General features: G+C 45.3%; 1 protein-coding gene across 1 annotated transcript; it reads right to left on the minus strand.

Moving 5' to 3' along the window:
- On the minus strand, positions 1,653 to 6,064 carry LOC8075842 (protein NRT1/ PTR FAMILY 4.4). Its single transcript, XM_002447846.2, has 5 exons — positions 5,485 to 6,064; positions 5,164 to 5,381; positions 3,802 to 4,245; positions 2,907 to 3,028; positions 1,653 to 2,781 (listed from the first exon to the last, which is right to left on the minus strand). The coding sequence occupies exons 1-5, from the start codon at positions 5,588 to 5,590 to the stop codon at positions 1,902 to 1,904; spliced, it is 1,770 nt and encodes a 589-aa protein (XP_002447891.1). The 5' UTR covers positions 5,591 to 6,064; the 3' UTR covers positions 1,653 to 1,901.

Genomic DNA, 13,745 nt, shown 5'->3' on the forward strand with positions numbered 1-13,745 from the left:
AGCAAGGAGACGGCCTTGGCACGGTGCCGATCACCTCCATCAGGAGTGCTCATCGCTGGTGACTGTGCACTCATCGACGTCCACAACCATAATCAAGGTAGGCGCTCACTGCATCATGTTGCATCATGTCCACAACCATCATGTTGCAGCGTAGTCATCGCTCACTGCATGAATAGGCCGGTGTCCTCCATGCTGCAGCCAAAAGTGTGGATGTTCTTTACTACTTGCAGGGCAAGAAACTTTTTTTCTAGAACAAAATGCAACTTGGGATTTATGTATTGTAGATTTGTAGAGTTGTAGGATCATTTAGTCGACGGGTAATGGCGTAAGATAAGAGGAATAAAATGCAATCTTTTTATTAATACGTTTATAAATGAGAAATAAAGCCACATATATATGCATGTGACCATCTTGCCACAAAAAAGCCACATATATATATATATATATATATATATGCATGTGACCATCTTGCCACAAATGTATTAGTGCAATAATGCTAAGAGGACGGCGGCGGCTCCGACGAGGTAGGTCGGTTCTTCTCTAGATCTGAGCCTCCTCCTCATCATCATCATCATCATATGGATCTCAGCCCTCCCGTCCTTCTCATCCTCATCCTCCTCTAGATCTAAGGGACACTCCTCCTCCTCCTCCTCCTCCCTCCTCCTCCTCCTACTCCTACTATGGATCTGAGCTCCCGTCCTCATCAACTTCATCCTCCTCCTCTAGATCTGAGGGACACAGTGGTGGCTAGGGGTCTGGTGAATTCTTGTTTCCTCCAGTGAGCTCGAAGGTGGTGGGTCAGGGTTGGAGCAGAGCCCATCCCCTTGCTACTTTTGGACGTCATTTTTTTGTTTGTTTCTCCATGTTGCAATGGTTCTTTTTAGATGTTGCGGTAGATGATTTTTGAATGTTGCAATGAGATTCTTAGGTTGTTGCAACAGATGACTTTTCAAATATTTCCTCTCTATGTTTCATGATTAATTTTTGTGATGTTGCAATACTACCATTTGAGATGGTGCAACACATAATTTTTATGTTGCAGTACATGTTTATTCAAATGTTGTAGTACTTTGTTTTTGATATTGCAGTATATAATTTTTGATGTTGCAATACATATTTTTTGATGTTGTTGTACATGTTTTTTGATGTTGATGTTACACTACATATTTTTACGATGTTGTAGTTTTTATATTTTTATATTGCACTTGCGAACAGGTTGTGTTAGGGACGAGGGACTGGGGCGCGATGGGGAACGGGACCCATTGAGGGAACAGGGCACGGTGGAGGACGGGGTGCCGTGGAGGAACTGGGTGCAGTGGGGGAACAGGAAGGGAGAGCTCAGTGGGGAATGGCAATAAGAGCGCCTTGAGGAACAGAGTCAGAAGCGCAACTAGAAAACGAGATGCGGTGGAGGAATGGGACATGATGGGGAAGCGCTACCTGGGAGGCTGGGACGTGCGTATGGACGCTGCCTACTTCCTTTTTTTCGTGTGGTGCGGGTGAGAGCCTCAGCGTTTGGACGTGTTGCTGGCGTCGGACGTCCGGGCACTAGCAACCCTGTAAAGATTACCATAGCTAGATCTTTCTGATTTTGATGGGAATTTTAGGATTCTTTTTCTTCGAACTGGTCTCGTGACGTGAGAATTAACGTGGAGAGCCTTTGAACATCAATTAATTAGTAATAAAAAGAGGTTTTGTCCATTAGAAAAAGTTGCCTATGTATATCCTATTGATCTGTTCCTTGCCAAATCAGAGCTCTTAGCTTTATCCTAGTGCTCTCTTTTTTTACTGAACTAGTGCTCATTTCCTGGTCACTATTTCTCATGCATGTGTATATATATACATATACATCTATAGACGGAATTACAGATATACAGTTTCTGAATCTCTTGTTGAGTTGTTCAGATGATCTCCTTGCCATCATCAACCTCTGACGCCACCTGACCAGCAGAGGCAGGTGCATCGCAACCATCCGCGCCAGCATTGTACCACCTCGCACAGAGCAGGTAGACGAAGAAGTTGAGCACGCTGAGCGCGGCGAGCATCCAGTAGAAGAGGTCCAGCCTATCCTTGTTCAGGTCGTTGTCTCCGAGCCACCCGCCGCCGCCGTGCCTCGCCGTGACCCTGTTCACCAGCGAGACGAGCACCGAGCTGAGGTAGAACCCGAACGCGTAGGAGCAGTACGTGAGCGCCGTGAGGAAGGCCTGCATGCCGGCGGCGCACGCCTGCTTGTAGAAGAACTCGATGAGCCCCACGGCGGTGAACATCTCGGACACGCCGAAGACGAGGAACTGCGGCACGATCCACAGCACGGACATCTGGCGGCCCTCCGCGGCGGCGACCCGGCGCCTGCGCTCGACGTCGGCCGCCGCGACCATCGAGAACGCGACGGTGCCCAGGCCGACGCCGATCCGCTGGAGCGGGGTGATCCCGGACCGGGTGCCCGTGACGCGCTTCATGAGCGGGACGAGGAGGAGCTCGTAGGCCGGGACGAGCGCCAGCAGCATGGCGTACGGGATGGCCTGCAGCGACGCCGGCGGGATGCGGAAGGACCCGGAGCCCGGCGGGAGCGCCGTGTCCATGGCGCTGCCCTGCTGCACCGAGAAGGTCTGCAGCTGCGCGAGCACGGTGTTGAAGATGATGGTGCACGCGAAGATGGGCGTCACGGCGAGGAGCGTCTTCGCCTGCTGCACCTGCGCCGCCGTGCACAGCCGCCACGCGCTCTCCGGCTTCGTGTTCGGCCCCTGCGGCGCTACCGGGATGCATGCCTTGTCCAGGAACCTACGTACAAAATTCGTCATTTTTCGTTCTCCCCTGTCAGAGATCACAATCAAGTTGGAGCAGTGTGCATTGACAGCAACAGATTGCTGTTTGCTGCATCAACGCTGGATTGATCTGATGCTGACCTGAATTTGTTGCTGTGGCGGAAGTTGCCGGCGAGGCGTGCCGGCTCGCAAGCTCCGGCGTTGACAGAATTGGAGTTGGAAGGGCAGACTTGCTTCCTCTTGGTGAAGGCAGCGACGAATACCTGATGAATTTTACACGGTTATTAGAAGTAGTAGTTTTGCACTCTGAGCAGAGACAGTGCAAATATATTTTTACATTGTTTGCACAAAGAAAGCGCGTGACTGAACATTGAGGTGCAGATATTGCTCGTGTGACAGCTTAAACAAACATTCAGTCAGTTGTGTCGTTACCGTTCAGATCAAAATCACAGCTGGTCAGCTGCTAAGAACTGACAGCTTAACAGTACACAAATCATTAGATCCGTTTAAACAACTTCAATCTCCACCTTGCCGATGGGGTGTCAGTTGACGCTAGTATCTTATTAGATCTGAGGGACACAAATCATACAAGGTCCTTTGTACCTAGCATATCATTCCAATTCCCAAACGCCGATCCAGCTGCAGAATATATAACACGCAGGGGACCGTTCAGACTGAATGCCTGAATGGTGACAACGGACATGTAGCTACTATATCAAGGCTATCTAATCTGATCCTGAAGCACTTGGGTGATGGATATAAAAATGTGATAGTAGCAAGGATCATGAAAAAAGGATCCTGCAAACTTGTCCAAAGTGCACGACAAAAAAATCTTTTAGATTATTGAATCATGTTTTGTCAGGATTCATCATGCAGGGTTTCCTTCTCCTATCATTTGAACCCTCAATTAACGTGATTGCTTACCATACTGAAACTCTGAAAGTGAACTCAAGCGTAGTATAGTATCAGTTTCAGATTAAGTTCAGAGCAGGTAGCTGGTCTTAATTAGTGTCTTACGTACTACTGTACTACTCACCCTTGCAATGGGCGTGAAGATGCTGCCCTGCGGAGGCTTATTCCGGTAGAAGGCGGCGCCGGACACGAGGCAGACGAGCCCGGCCGCCATGGCGACCGCCGAGATACCAAACCCGACGTCCATGCCGGAGTGCGTCTGCACCCAGACCAGCGCCGTGAGCGCGACCAGCTCGCCCGCACAGAAGCTGAAGTAGGCCGCGTTGAAGTAGGTCGGCAGCCTCCGGGCGGCGCCGCCGTCGAACTGGTCCGCGCCGTGCGCGATCATGTTGGGCTTCAGGCACCCGCTGCCCAGCGCCACCAGGTACAGCGCCAGGAATAAGACGGTGGACTTGAAGCCACTGGCCTTCTCGCAGCCGCCGCCGCCGACGTCCGTGGACGACGCCATGTTGCACGGCGGCGGCTTCAGCTGCGGCAGGTGCGCTTGCAGTGACAGGAGTATGAAGCCCTGGTAAAATCATACGTATATAGCAACAAAAAAAAATGTTAGGCAAAAAAATTACTTTCGAGTTGGGTTTAAGGGACAATGGCTCCTTGGTCCTTGCTATATTAATTTTTTTTTTAGAAAAAAGAGTCAATTGCAAAAGTGGCTTGCGGCTATGGTGCTTTCAAGTACCCAACAACAAGTTGCCTTTCGCACGTGTAGTTGCTCGATCTACTTGCTTCTACTTGGAGAGTTTGAGTGGCTTTGCTAGTGGTGGCCGGCCGCGCGTGTGTACGAACGTACCCAGCGGCCATGCCATTTCGCAATTGTGCGTTGAATTCAACCTGGTCCCGAGAGAGCTTTTGGATACCAAACAGGCCGGCCGGGAACCAAATCTCTGGTCCATCCATGAATGGCGATTGGCGCCTTTTCCAGCTGCGCCCACCATATATAACCCAACCTCGCTGGCTTTTTTAGGTGAGATCGATCGAACAATGGTCAACAACGAAGGGGATAAAAGATAAGATAACCCTTTTGGATTGGCCTGGGGTATACATCCATTTTTGTTCTTGCAGGGCCTGCTTATTAGTAGGTTGTATTCTTCTCCTTTATGCAATGAAACTTGGCACATTCTCGTTCAAGTTTTATTAAAAAAAAAAATTGTAGCCTCAAAACCACTAAAAAAGGAAGTGATCACCGGGCCACGGGCACGTATCTATCATTCCGTGAGACGCATCCCCACTACCACCAGCTACTGGTGCTATGCGCGCCTTGTTCGTGTGAGATTATCTTCTAAATTTGTCATTTGTTCAGCAGTATTTTTTTTATAATAAATATAGCTTATCAACCAAACAAACGAGCTTGCTCACGCACCTAGCACAGCCAGCTAGAAGCCTAGAGCTAGGAAAAGAGCCATTATTAGCACAGCACGGACGTACATACCGAGAGCTCGACGAAGCCGAAGATGAGCATGGTCCAGAAGCAGCCGAGGTAGGAGTCGGAGAGGAAGCCGCCGAGGAGGGCGAGGAGGAAGATGGTGCCGACGAAGTTGGTCACCACGTTGGCCGCCTGCGACAGCGGGAAGTGCATCTCCCCGAACACGTACGTGATGAGGTTGTTCCCCACCGCCGCGATCGACATGATCTCCAACGCCTGGATGCCTGCAAAACATCAGTCAGCAGCTCATCAGCACCCGCGCCCGCGGCCACGCGACCAACCAATGCGCCATGAACGAACATTGCAAACATTGGCACACGCACGCACCTAGGACGAAGACGGCGGCGCGCATGCCGCCGTGCCGCCGCGGCCGGCACGGGCGGCCACGCCAGTCCACGGAGACCGCCGCCGCGCAGCTCATCTCCACGTCCATCTCCGATCCGTCCGACACAAGTCAACTAGTACTAGTAGTCAACAAGGCAGTCCGCCGGCCGTGTGGTCGTGCCTCGTGCGTGGTAGGTGGTGGTAGCGACTAGCGAGCTCGGAGTCGGAGGCAATGGCGCATGCAGGTTGTCAGGTTGCCTATGATGGGTGGGCTTTATTTATAGAAGAAGAGGAGGACGCCGGACGGACGACATGGAAAGGCAGTGGCATGCAGTGTGATGAGGTGAGGAGGCAGGGCAGGCGCGCATGTGATTTGGGCTGCAGAGGCCTGCGCCCTGCTGCTGCTCGGTAACCCGCTACACACGGCCGCGCACGCACGCAGCGCCAGCGCCAGCGCCACTTCTGAACGCCGAAAGGAAAGGGAGCCGCGCGCGGCAGGTGGGTAGCGTAGTGTAGTGCGGCCGGGCCTACCCTCCCTTTCACATCGGAATTTCCAGGTGCATACAGCATACCCCGGATCCTCCTCTGTATGCTCCGCTAGCTCTCTGACGCCCAACCTCGTCGTCTCGGTGTTGGACTCGGGAGCGTAGAAAGATACGTATATATATATATATATATATATATATATATATATATATATATATATATATATATATATATATGTGTGTGTGTGTGTGTGTGTGTGTATGGATGGACCATATGCGCGCGTTTATATATTTTGTTTAGTGTTCAGTGCGGTGTGGTGGACTGGGCAAATCGGTCGGTCAGCACATATTGGTTGCTGGACGTGGGTGCTGGTCACCGATCGCAGAGGCTGTTTCAGTTTTGCAGGTAACTGTTATTTGACTGGCATTATATTTGCACGCCGAAAGGGAAAGGAAAGGAGATCAAAGCAAAGGAAGGTGTGAATTATTGCGCTGTGTGTCTGTCTGGAGTTGTTTGAGTTTGAGCAGCTAGCTAGCTAATCCATGCATGCATATCCATCCGCAGACGACGACAAGTCAGCATCGTCTTCTACGTACGTGCCCGGTGCCCTCCCCTCAAAAGAAAGTCAATAATGTGCGATCCAGCGGAACGCGTTTACTTCACTCGTTTTCAGGAACAGGGTCAGGGTCAGACAGACAGTGACGCCAACCTAGAATTTTACTGTTTTAGATACAGTTGATGAAGAAGGTCGACACATACGTAGGCCTTGTTTAGTTCCCAAAACTTTTTGTTTTTGGAACTATAGCACTTTCGTTTGTTTGTGACAAACATTGTCCAATCATGGAGTAACTAGTCTTAAAAGATTCATCTCGCGATTTATAGGTAAACTGTGTAATTAGTTTTTATTTTCATCTATATTTAGTGTCCCATGCATGTGCTGCAAGATTCGATGTGACGGAAAATCTTAAAAAGTTTTTGGTTTTTGGATGAACTAAACAAGGCTGTATTGTCGTGCTGTTTCTTGCCTTCTTGGGAGATCGACCTGCGGTCTGCGGAATTCAGTAGCCAAAAATCTATATATCCTTGCACGACGACGAGGAATGTCAATGGCAAGAGGGGGTATGTGTGTGTACAGATTGACACGCCAATCATGAATCGTATGCTTGATTCGGCAAAAACTATATTAGGCCTTGTTTAGTTCCTTGAATGAAAATTTTTTTATACCGTAGCACGAGATATTTGATTATTATTGTTCAACCATAAACTAACTAAGTTTAAAAGATTCATCTTATAAATTATATGTAATCTGTGTAATTAGTTATTTTTTTATTTATATTTAATACTCTATTTATGTATCGCAAGATTGATATGGCGGAAAATCTTGAAAAAAAAATAGATTTTGTGTGGAACTAAAACAAGGCCTAAAGTATCCTCGCTAGATTTGGCGGACAGTTGCAGCCCGCAGCAGGTGCACGCTACTAGGCCACAGACGTTATGTGCCAGTGCCACGACGAGCGAGTCTGGATGGGGATGGCCTCCTGCCGGCCGGATTCGTTGCGTGCTTCTCCAAAAGACGGCGGTGATGGCAGCCTTGGCCTTGCTAGTACACATCTCTTTCATCTTTGCAGCAGCTGCATGGACAGGGTGGAGGAGAGTGAGCCATACAAAATCTGATGAGCTTCAGACTGACTCCTCAGCTGCTCAAGAGGCCCGTCTCTGCTTTGGCCTTCACCGGCAGATATCACAAGGCATAGATTCCACCGTCACGCGCCTGCAACAATGCGTGGCTGGCTATTAAAAAAAACTGCGGTATTTATACAGAGTACAAAAATGCAGACGCGCTTGGTAACGGCTCAGATGCATGGCAGGTAGTACTAGTACGTCTAGCTGATGTTGCATTTGCACCCCAAGTTTTCGTGCTGCCAATGCAAGGACCAGAGTTTGATTCTTCTCACCGAGACACCAATTACATGCTGACTGCTGGGTAAGCGTCAGTATGATGAGAAAATACTGCATCAGAGAATATATACCAAAGCTTAATCTCGCGAGACATGATGAGAAAATACTGCATCAGAGAAGAGAGATCGCCTCACACTTTAATCTGGCGACACATGATGAGAAAATAAATAAGTCATAAATTCTCATAATAATCAGAAACCACTTCGCCTTCAATTGGATGGACTAAAATTATCACTGCCAATAATTGCCATTACATCTACACTTTTCCTATATGGTGCCTGAATTTTAAGATTATTTCAGGCAACATTCTTGTACTATCAACTATTATAAGTAAATTGTTACTTTTGTGATTTGTTATTTGTCTTTGTGTTATAACATATCAAAATTTTGTCTTTATCTGAATATAGAAACAATTGTAAATTATTAAATTGTCTTTGTGCCAACACATATTACATTGTGGTTTTGTGTAACGAGTTTTTCTTTATTCTCAAAACTAAAAAAATGCTAATTATAACTACAGAAATTGCAACGAACAACAACTAAATTTAATATAAAATATATACAACAATCATTGCTCGAAAGGAAACTAAAATTCAGGCATCTGAATTTTAGCAAATCCCTTAGATCTATTGTGTTTTCTAAAAATTATCCACCTTTGTCCTTATACAAAAATATATAAAATATACAAAGTAACTCAAATGGATTTGCATCTAAATCATCAATAAGATTATGAAAGATTAATACAAAGTAACAACTAAATTTATCTGTTAGTTACTCACATATGTCGTTGTGAAAGAGAATAAAAAAGTAACCCTTTGGTTTATATCTAACTTTCACATATACCATCATAAAAAATAAACATAAAAATTAAACATCAGTACTTAGGGGGGGTATTTTAATAATGGTAGAAGTAGTAGTTAGATGTAAACTTCAGTAATTATGTAGATTGCCTATCATAATGGCATGTGAGTAATTATATGTAGATTTAAGGTTACCTTTAGGTTATGTTTCATAATGACATAGGTGGGTAGTTTGATTACATATTTATTTATGGCCTATTTTATGTTGATTTTCATAATGGTGAAAGTGGGTAATTATTTAGAAAACAGAATGCAACAAATGGCTATCATTATCAAATGCTAGAGTGTGTCGAATTGATAGTTAAATCTTTTTGGTTTTATGAGAGTTTTATGGATTTATTTTCCTAACGCTTCTTGTGAGGATTAATATGGCGGAGGCTCTGATGGGAAATCTGGTTAGAATTTCTAGGATTTATATTTTTTTGTAGCATAATATTGTGTTGAAACCAAAGCTTAAGTTATATAAGGTCTTCTTGCAATCCTTTCTCTCACGTCATAAATCTAAATTTTAAGCTTTCAATTTTTATCTCATTAATTGTTGCAATTTTTATCCTTGTGTTAAGTTGAAATCTACAATTTCTCTCATTGTATCTTCCATTCAAAATTTCCATTTAAATAAGATTAGGTCTAGGTCCTAGGCTACATTGTTAGTTACTACCACGGTACAATTAGTCATTGGAACCAGCAACGTGACACTCGAGATGTTAAACTCGTTATATCGAGGAGTTATATGTGTCGAAGTATTGTTCTATAAAAATATAATGCTTATAAATAAATTGTCAATATTGATATGGTATAATGTTTCCATGAAAATGTATCAAGTAATTTGAAATAATAATTATGAATTTATAGGGGTTATTTATATCATATTTCATAATTGTAGAGGTGGGTAGTTTTGATGCAAATTTAGGGGATGTTTTATATATTTTCACAAAATCACATAACCAGGTAATTTTCTTATAAAACTGAAAAGTTCAATGACTATTATTGACTATGATGAGATGAATCTACCAAATTTGAGACCAGATATTTCTTGTAATTCTTAAAATTTATCTTTTTTCTTCTAGTGCGTATGGTGAGGATTAATATGAAACATCTTTGGAGTATATAGAGTAATTAGTAATGGTATAAGATATTCCGAATTTATCCACTAATAAACTTTAATATTTATGTAAATTCTAGACCGTGACATGGCACGGAATGATGATGGGGTAGTATAGTTATCTTAAATTTGAAACTGAACAATCCATCTAATCATCCAGACCTACCTAAAGTGGGTACCTAACCGGTACTAAGAAATGCGTGTGCTGCACAAAATATTCAGACATATCCTCAACAAATAACAAAGAGAAACAAAGAAAAGAGCACGCGCTTCTTGGCGCGCAATCACTCGTGCATGATGAACTACCAGCACAGGGTGGTCAGGTGGTGGTCTCAAACAACTAGGGATGAAAACGGATCGGATACGAACGGATATCACTGATATCGTATTTGTTTTCATATTTTTGGTCGGATTCGAATTCGAATACGGATAATATCAACAATGTCGGATAAGATACGATTGGATGTCGACATCATAAATATACGATTTAAGTATTCGAATACGGTAACGGATATTAAACATTCGGACTCGGATACGGACAGATCTCAACCCTAATTCGGTCTCGAATACGGTCGGAAAATATCCGTACCATTTTCATCCCTACAAACAACGACTGAACCGGCCGTTCAATAGGCCAAAACAGCTCCCCGCGGCGGATCGCCGGCATTTGTACCGTTGTGACCGGAAAACCAGGGCCAAATCTTGAAAAGTGTCTGGCGCCGCTGCGGCCTGATCCGGTGGATGGATGAGCCAACGGACCGCCTTCGCCGCCGCCGCGCCGGCCGGTGGGCTCCTCCTCGATCGGATCCTCCCCGTCGGTGATCCTTGATCATGGCTCATGGCTGCATGCATGATGGGTGATCAATCAATCAAATTAAAGAAAAAAAAAGAGTGGAATTCCTCTGTCTCCTGCAATCATCGTGTGCGCGCGGCATAATATGATGGCCCTGGAAAAGCCTGTTGCCTTTGTGGAACGGGGCCCGGCGGAACTGCTTGGGTTTTGCCGCCTCTGGGTTTCGGCCGGGAGGGGGACGGCCATCCACCGGCGCGTGTCACTTCGGCCAGCCTGGTTCGTTTGCGCTTATCTGTCAAATCTATCAGCAATTTAGTAGTATTTTTTTCATACAATAAATCAGTCAATGATACTTTCTACCATAGTTTATGGCCAAACAAACAAATTTGCTTAAGGGTCGTTGAGGCTCTCAGCTCTCTCTCTCTCCCTCAGAACGCAGCAGCGCAGTGAGGTGCGCTTACGTACGCGTGGCAGGACAGGACACTGTCACTACTGTGTGTGTCGAGCTGTTGACCTCTAATTGGTGTGGGCGACAGTCAGTTCCTGGCCCAGCCACATATGCCTGGATGATGCGCTTATTAACCATGATCAATTGATTGATCATAGAGACCATGGGAAGATGTCCGGTAGTCCCCCTCAAATGTTTCGTCCAGTTGCAGACTTATGGCACGTACAACTGAATCCCCAGTTAAACACTGGGAGTCTAGACGATGTTGATGGATCAAAATCAACTAGTAAAAACAACTCTAGACCGACAGCCGACTAGAGTTAGAGTGGTGGCATGAAGAAATCAAATTCACGTTGACAACATGCATGTTTCACACAAAACCGAAGATAAGAAGAAAAAAAACATCGTGATCCACACCTGCCATATACTAGCTCCCTTGCGGATTAATTTCCGTTTGTTTTACAACGAGTCGTCGGCCACGACCCAAAAAAAAAAACGCAAACGCGGTGACAGGGCACGCGACGTCGCGTCGGGCAAAAGGCGGACGGACGGGTGTGGTTTCGGCCACGAAAACACGGGACTGCGCACCGTGGGATTACCAGCCAATCATGTACGGGATGATGAGACGAAAGAGATGCATGGCATCTCGATCTCTGGCTCATTTTGCGCGTTGGTATTGCTGGTTACTGTTGCGCGTGCGTGGCAATAATCATGTCGTCCTAATGGTGGCAATAAGTTATACGGTGCACGGGGACGATCGATGAGGAGCGAGGCAGTAGCTCGATATAGCCGTGACGAGGACAACAGTGGGGGTGCACCCAAGCCATATGCATGGATGTGGAATCGATAATATCGTGGGGTGCACACAAGTCAAAGGTGTGCCACATCATAATAATTAATATTCCATCGTCTCAAATAAACCTGAGCAAATTAAGCCTGGATTCATTGGGTTTTGTCTATCAGCTGCGAGACTTAGGGGCTGTTTGGTTCCTCTTGCTAAATTTTAGCTAGATAAAATTATTTTAGTTACTTTTGGGTAACTAATAGAACTAAACTATTTTAGCTTCTTTTAGTCAATGTGTTTAGAACTTTAGCTACTAAAGTGACTAAAGTTTAGCTAGCTAAAATTTAGTAGGTGGAACCAAACAGGGCCTTAGACTACTCATAATATTGCCGACGCCAGAAAAAAACAGATGTGTAGGTCGTCATTGATCTCAGTTCTTGGACCTCTTCATGCATGCCGCACTATGTTTAGCATCCAGGGCATTTGCATGTGGGTCAAGCTTGTCAAGTGAGGAAGAGGGCAGGTGCTAGTGGGGGAAGGAATTTAAGGTTGGAAGTTGACGCGTGGCAGGGTGTACCGGCACTTTCTTGTAGTTCTGAAAAGGAAATCGACATTGTAGCACTTTCGTTCGTATTTGACAAATATTGTCTTTTTTTTTAACGCAATGGCAGGAGCTCTGCCTTTCAATTAAGAGAGGAAAAAAGAAGTTTATGTACAGATGGTCTTGGAGGGAAAAAAAGAAACAGTTACATGTTTTGTTTACAGACTACCCCCTCCAAGTTAATGCTCTCTTCTTTTGCTCAATATCCTCTTTGATCCTTGTAGCCACTTGCATTGCCGATTCGTAGTCATTGTTGAAAATTCTTTTGTTCCTCTCCTTCAAAATACTCCAGAATGTAAAGATCATCATACCATTGAAATGATTTCTTTCCCCCTTTGTTATCTTGGTTTCGGCCTCTTCCCACCATGAGCTTAAAAGGGCTGGATCCTAAGATGGTAGGATCAATTAGGCATCGAAGTGCTCCCATTGTAGAATAAGGCTCCATACTACTTTAGCGAATGGGCAGAGTAGTGCCATGTGCAGTCCTGTCTCAAGCGGACCATTGCACAAAGCGCAGTGGTCTTGATGTGGCCATCCTCTCTTCTACACGTTATCCGCCGTGAGGATTTTTCCTCTCACCAGAATCCAAACGAACACTTTACACTTTTTTTTTCTGCATGAGCCTTCCAGATGAGGTTGCTCCGGAAGCCCCCATAGGAACTTTTGAATTGTATTTGTAAGCTGATGTGGTGGAGTAAGTGCTGTCAGCTGTCCATCTCCAAACAATGGAGTCCCGTACGCCCGGTGTGAGGTGGTTGTTTTGGATTCTGACCCACAGGGAGACAAATTCTTCAACTTGGACAACGGTGGTGATTCGGCCGCTTAGTGATCGAAGCCAACTATTGTTTTGAAGTTCAAGCTTGACGACCTGTTTTACCTTTTGACTAGCTCGAACAAGTGGGGCGCTAGATGTCTTAGGGCCTCGCCGTCCAACCAACTGGACTAACTAGACTCAAAAGATTCGTTTCGTCGATTTCGACCAAACTGTGCAATTAGTTTTTATTTTCGTCTATATTTAATACTCCATACATACGTCTAAAGATTTGATGTGACGGGGAATCTGAGAAATTTTGTAAAATTTGTTAGGAACTAAACAAGGCCTAAATCATCTTATACTAGTAACAGTAAGGTGGCACTTTGGCACTATGTGTTTCATGAGAATTAACGCGGAGGTTTTAAAACGAATATCTAATTATTATATTAGTAACAGTAAGATAAGACGCAGATGTAT

This window comes from Sorghum bicolor, chromosome 6 (genome assembly GCF_000003195.3).
Source record: "Sorghum bicolor cultivar BTx623 chromosome 6, Sorghum_bicolor_NCBIv3, whole genome shotgun sequence".
Taxonomy (NCBI): Eukaryota; Viridiplantae; Streptophyta; class Magnoliopsida; order Poales; family Poaceae; genus Sorghum; species Sorghum bicolor.

Coding starts and splice junctions, on each gene's coding strand:
- LOC8075842 (XM_002447846.2), bottom strand. CDS start 5,590: ATGGACGTGGAGATGAGCTGCGCGGCGGCGGTCTCCGTGGACTGGCGT. Junction 4,246..5,163: donor TCGGCTTCGTCGAGCTCTCG/GTATGTACGTCC, acceptor TGATTTTACCAG/GGCTTCATACTCCTGTCACT. Junction 3,029..3,801: donor TCTTCACGCCCATTGCAAGG/GTGAGTAGTACA, acceptor AAAATTCATCAG/GTATTCGTCGCTGCCTTCAC.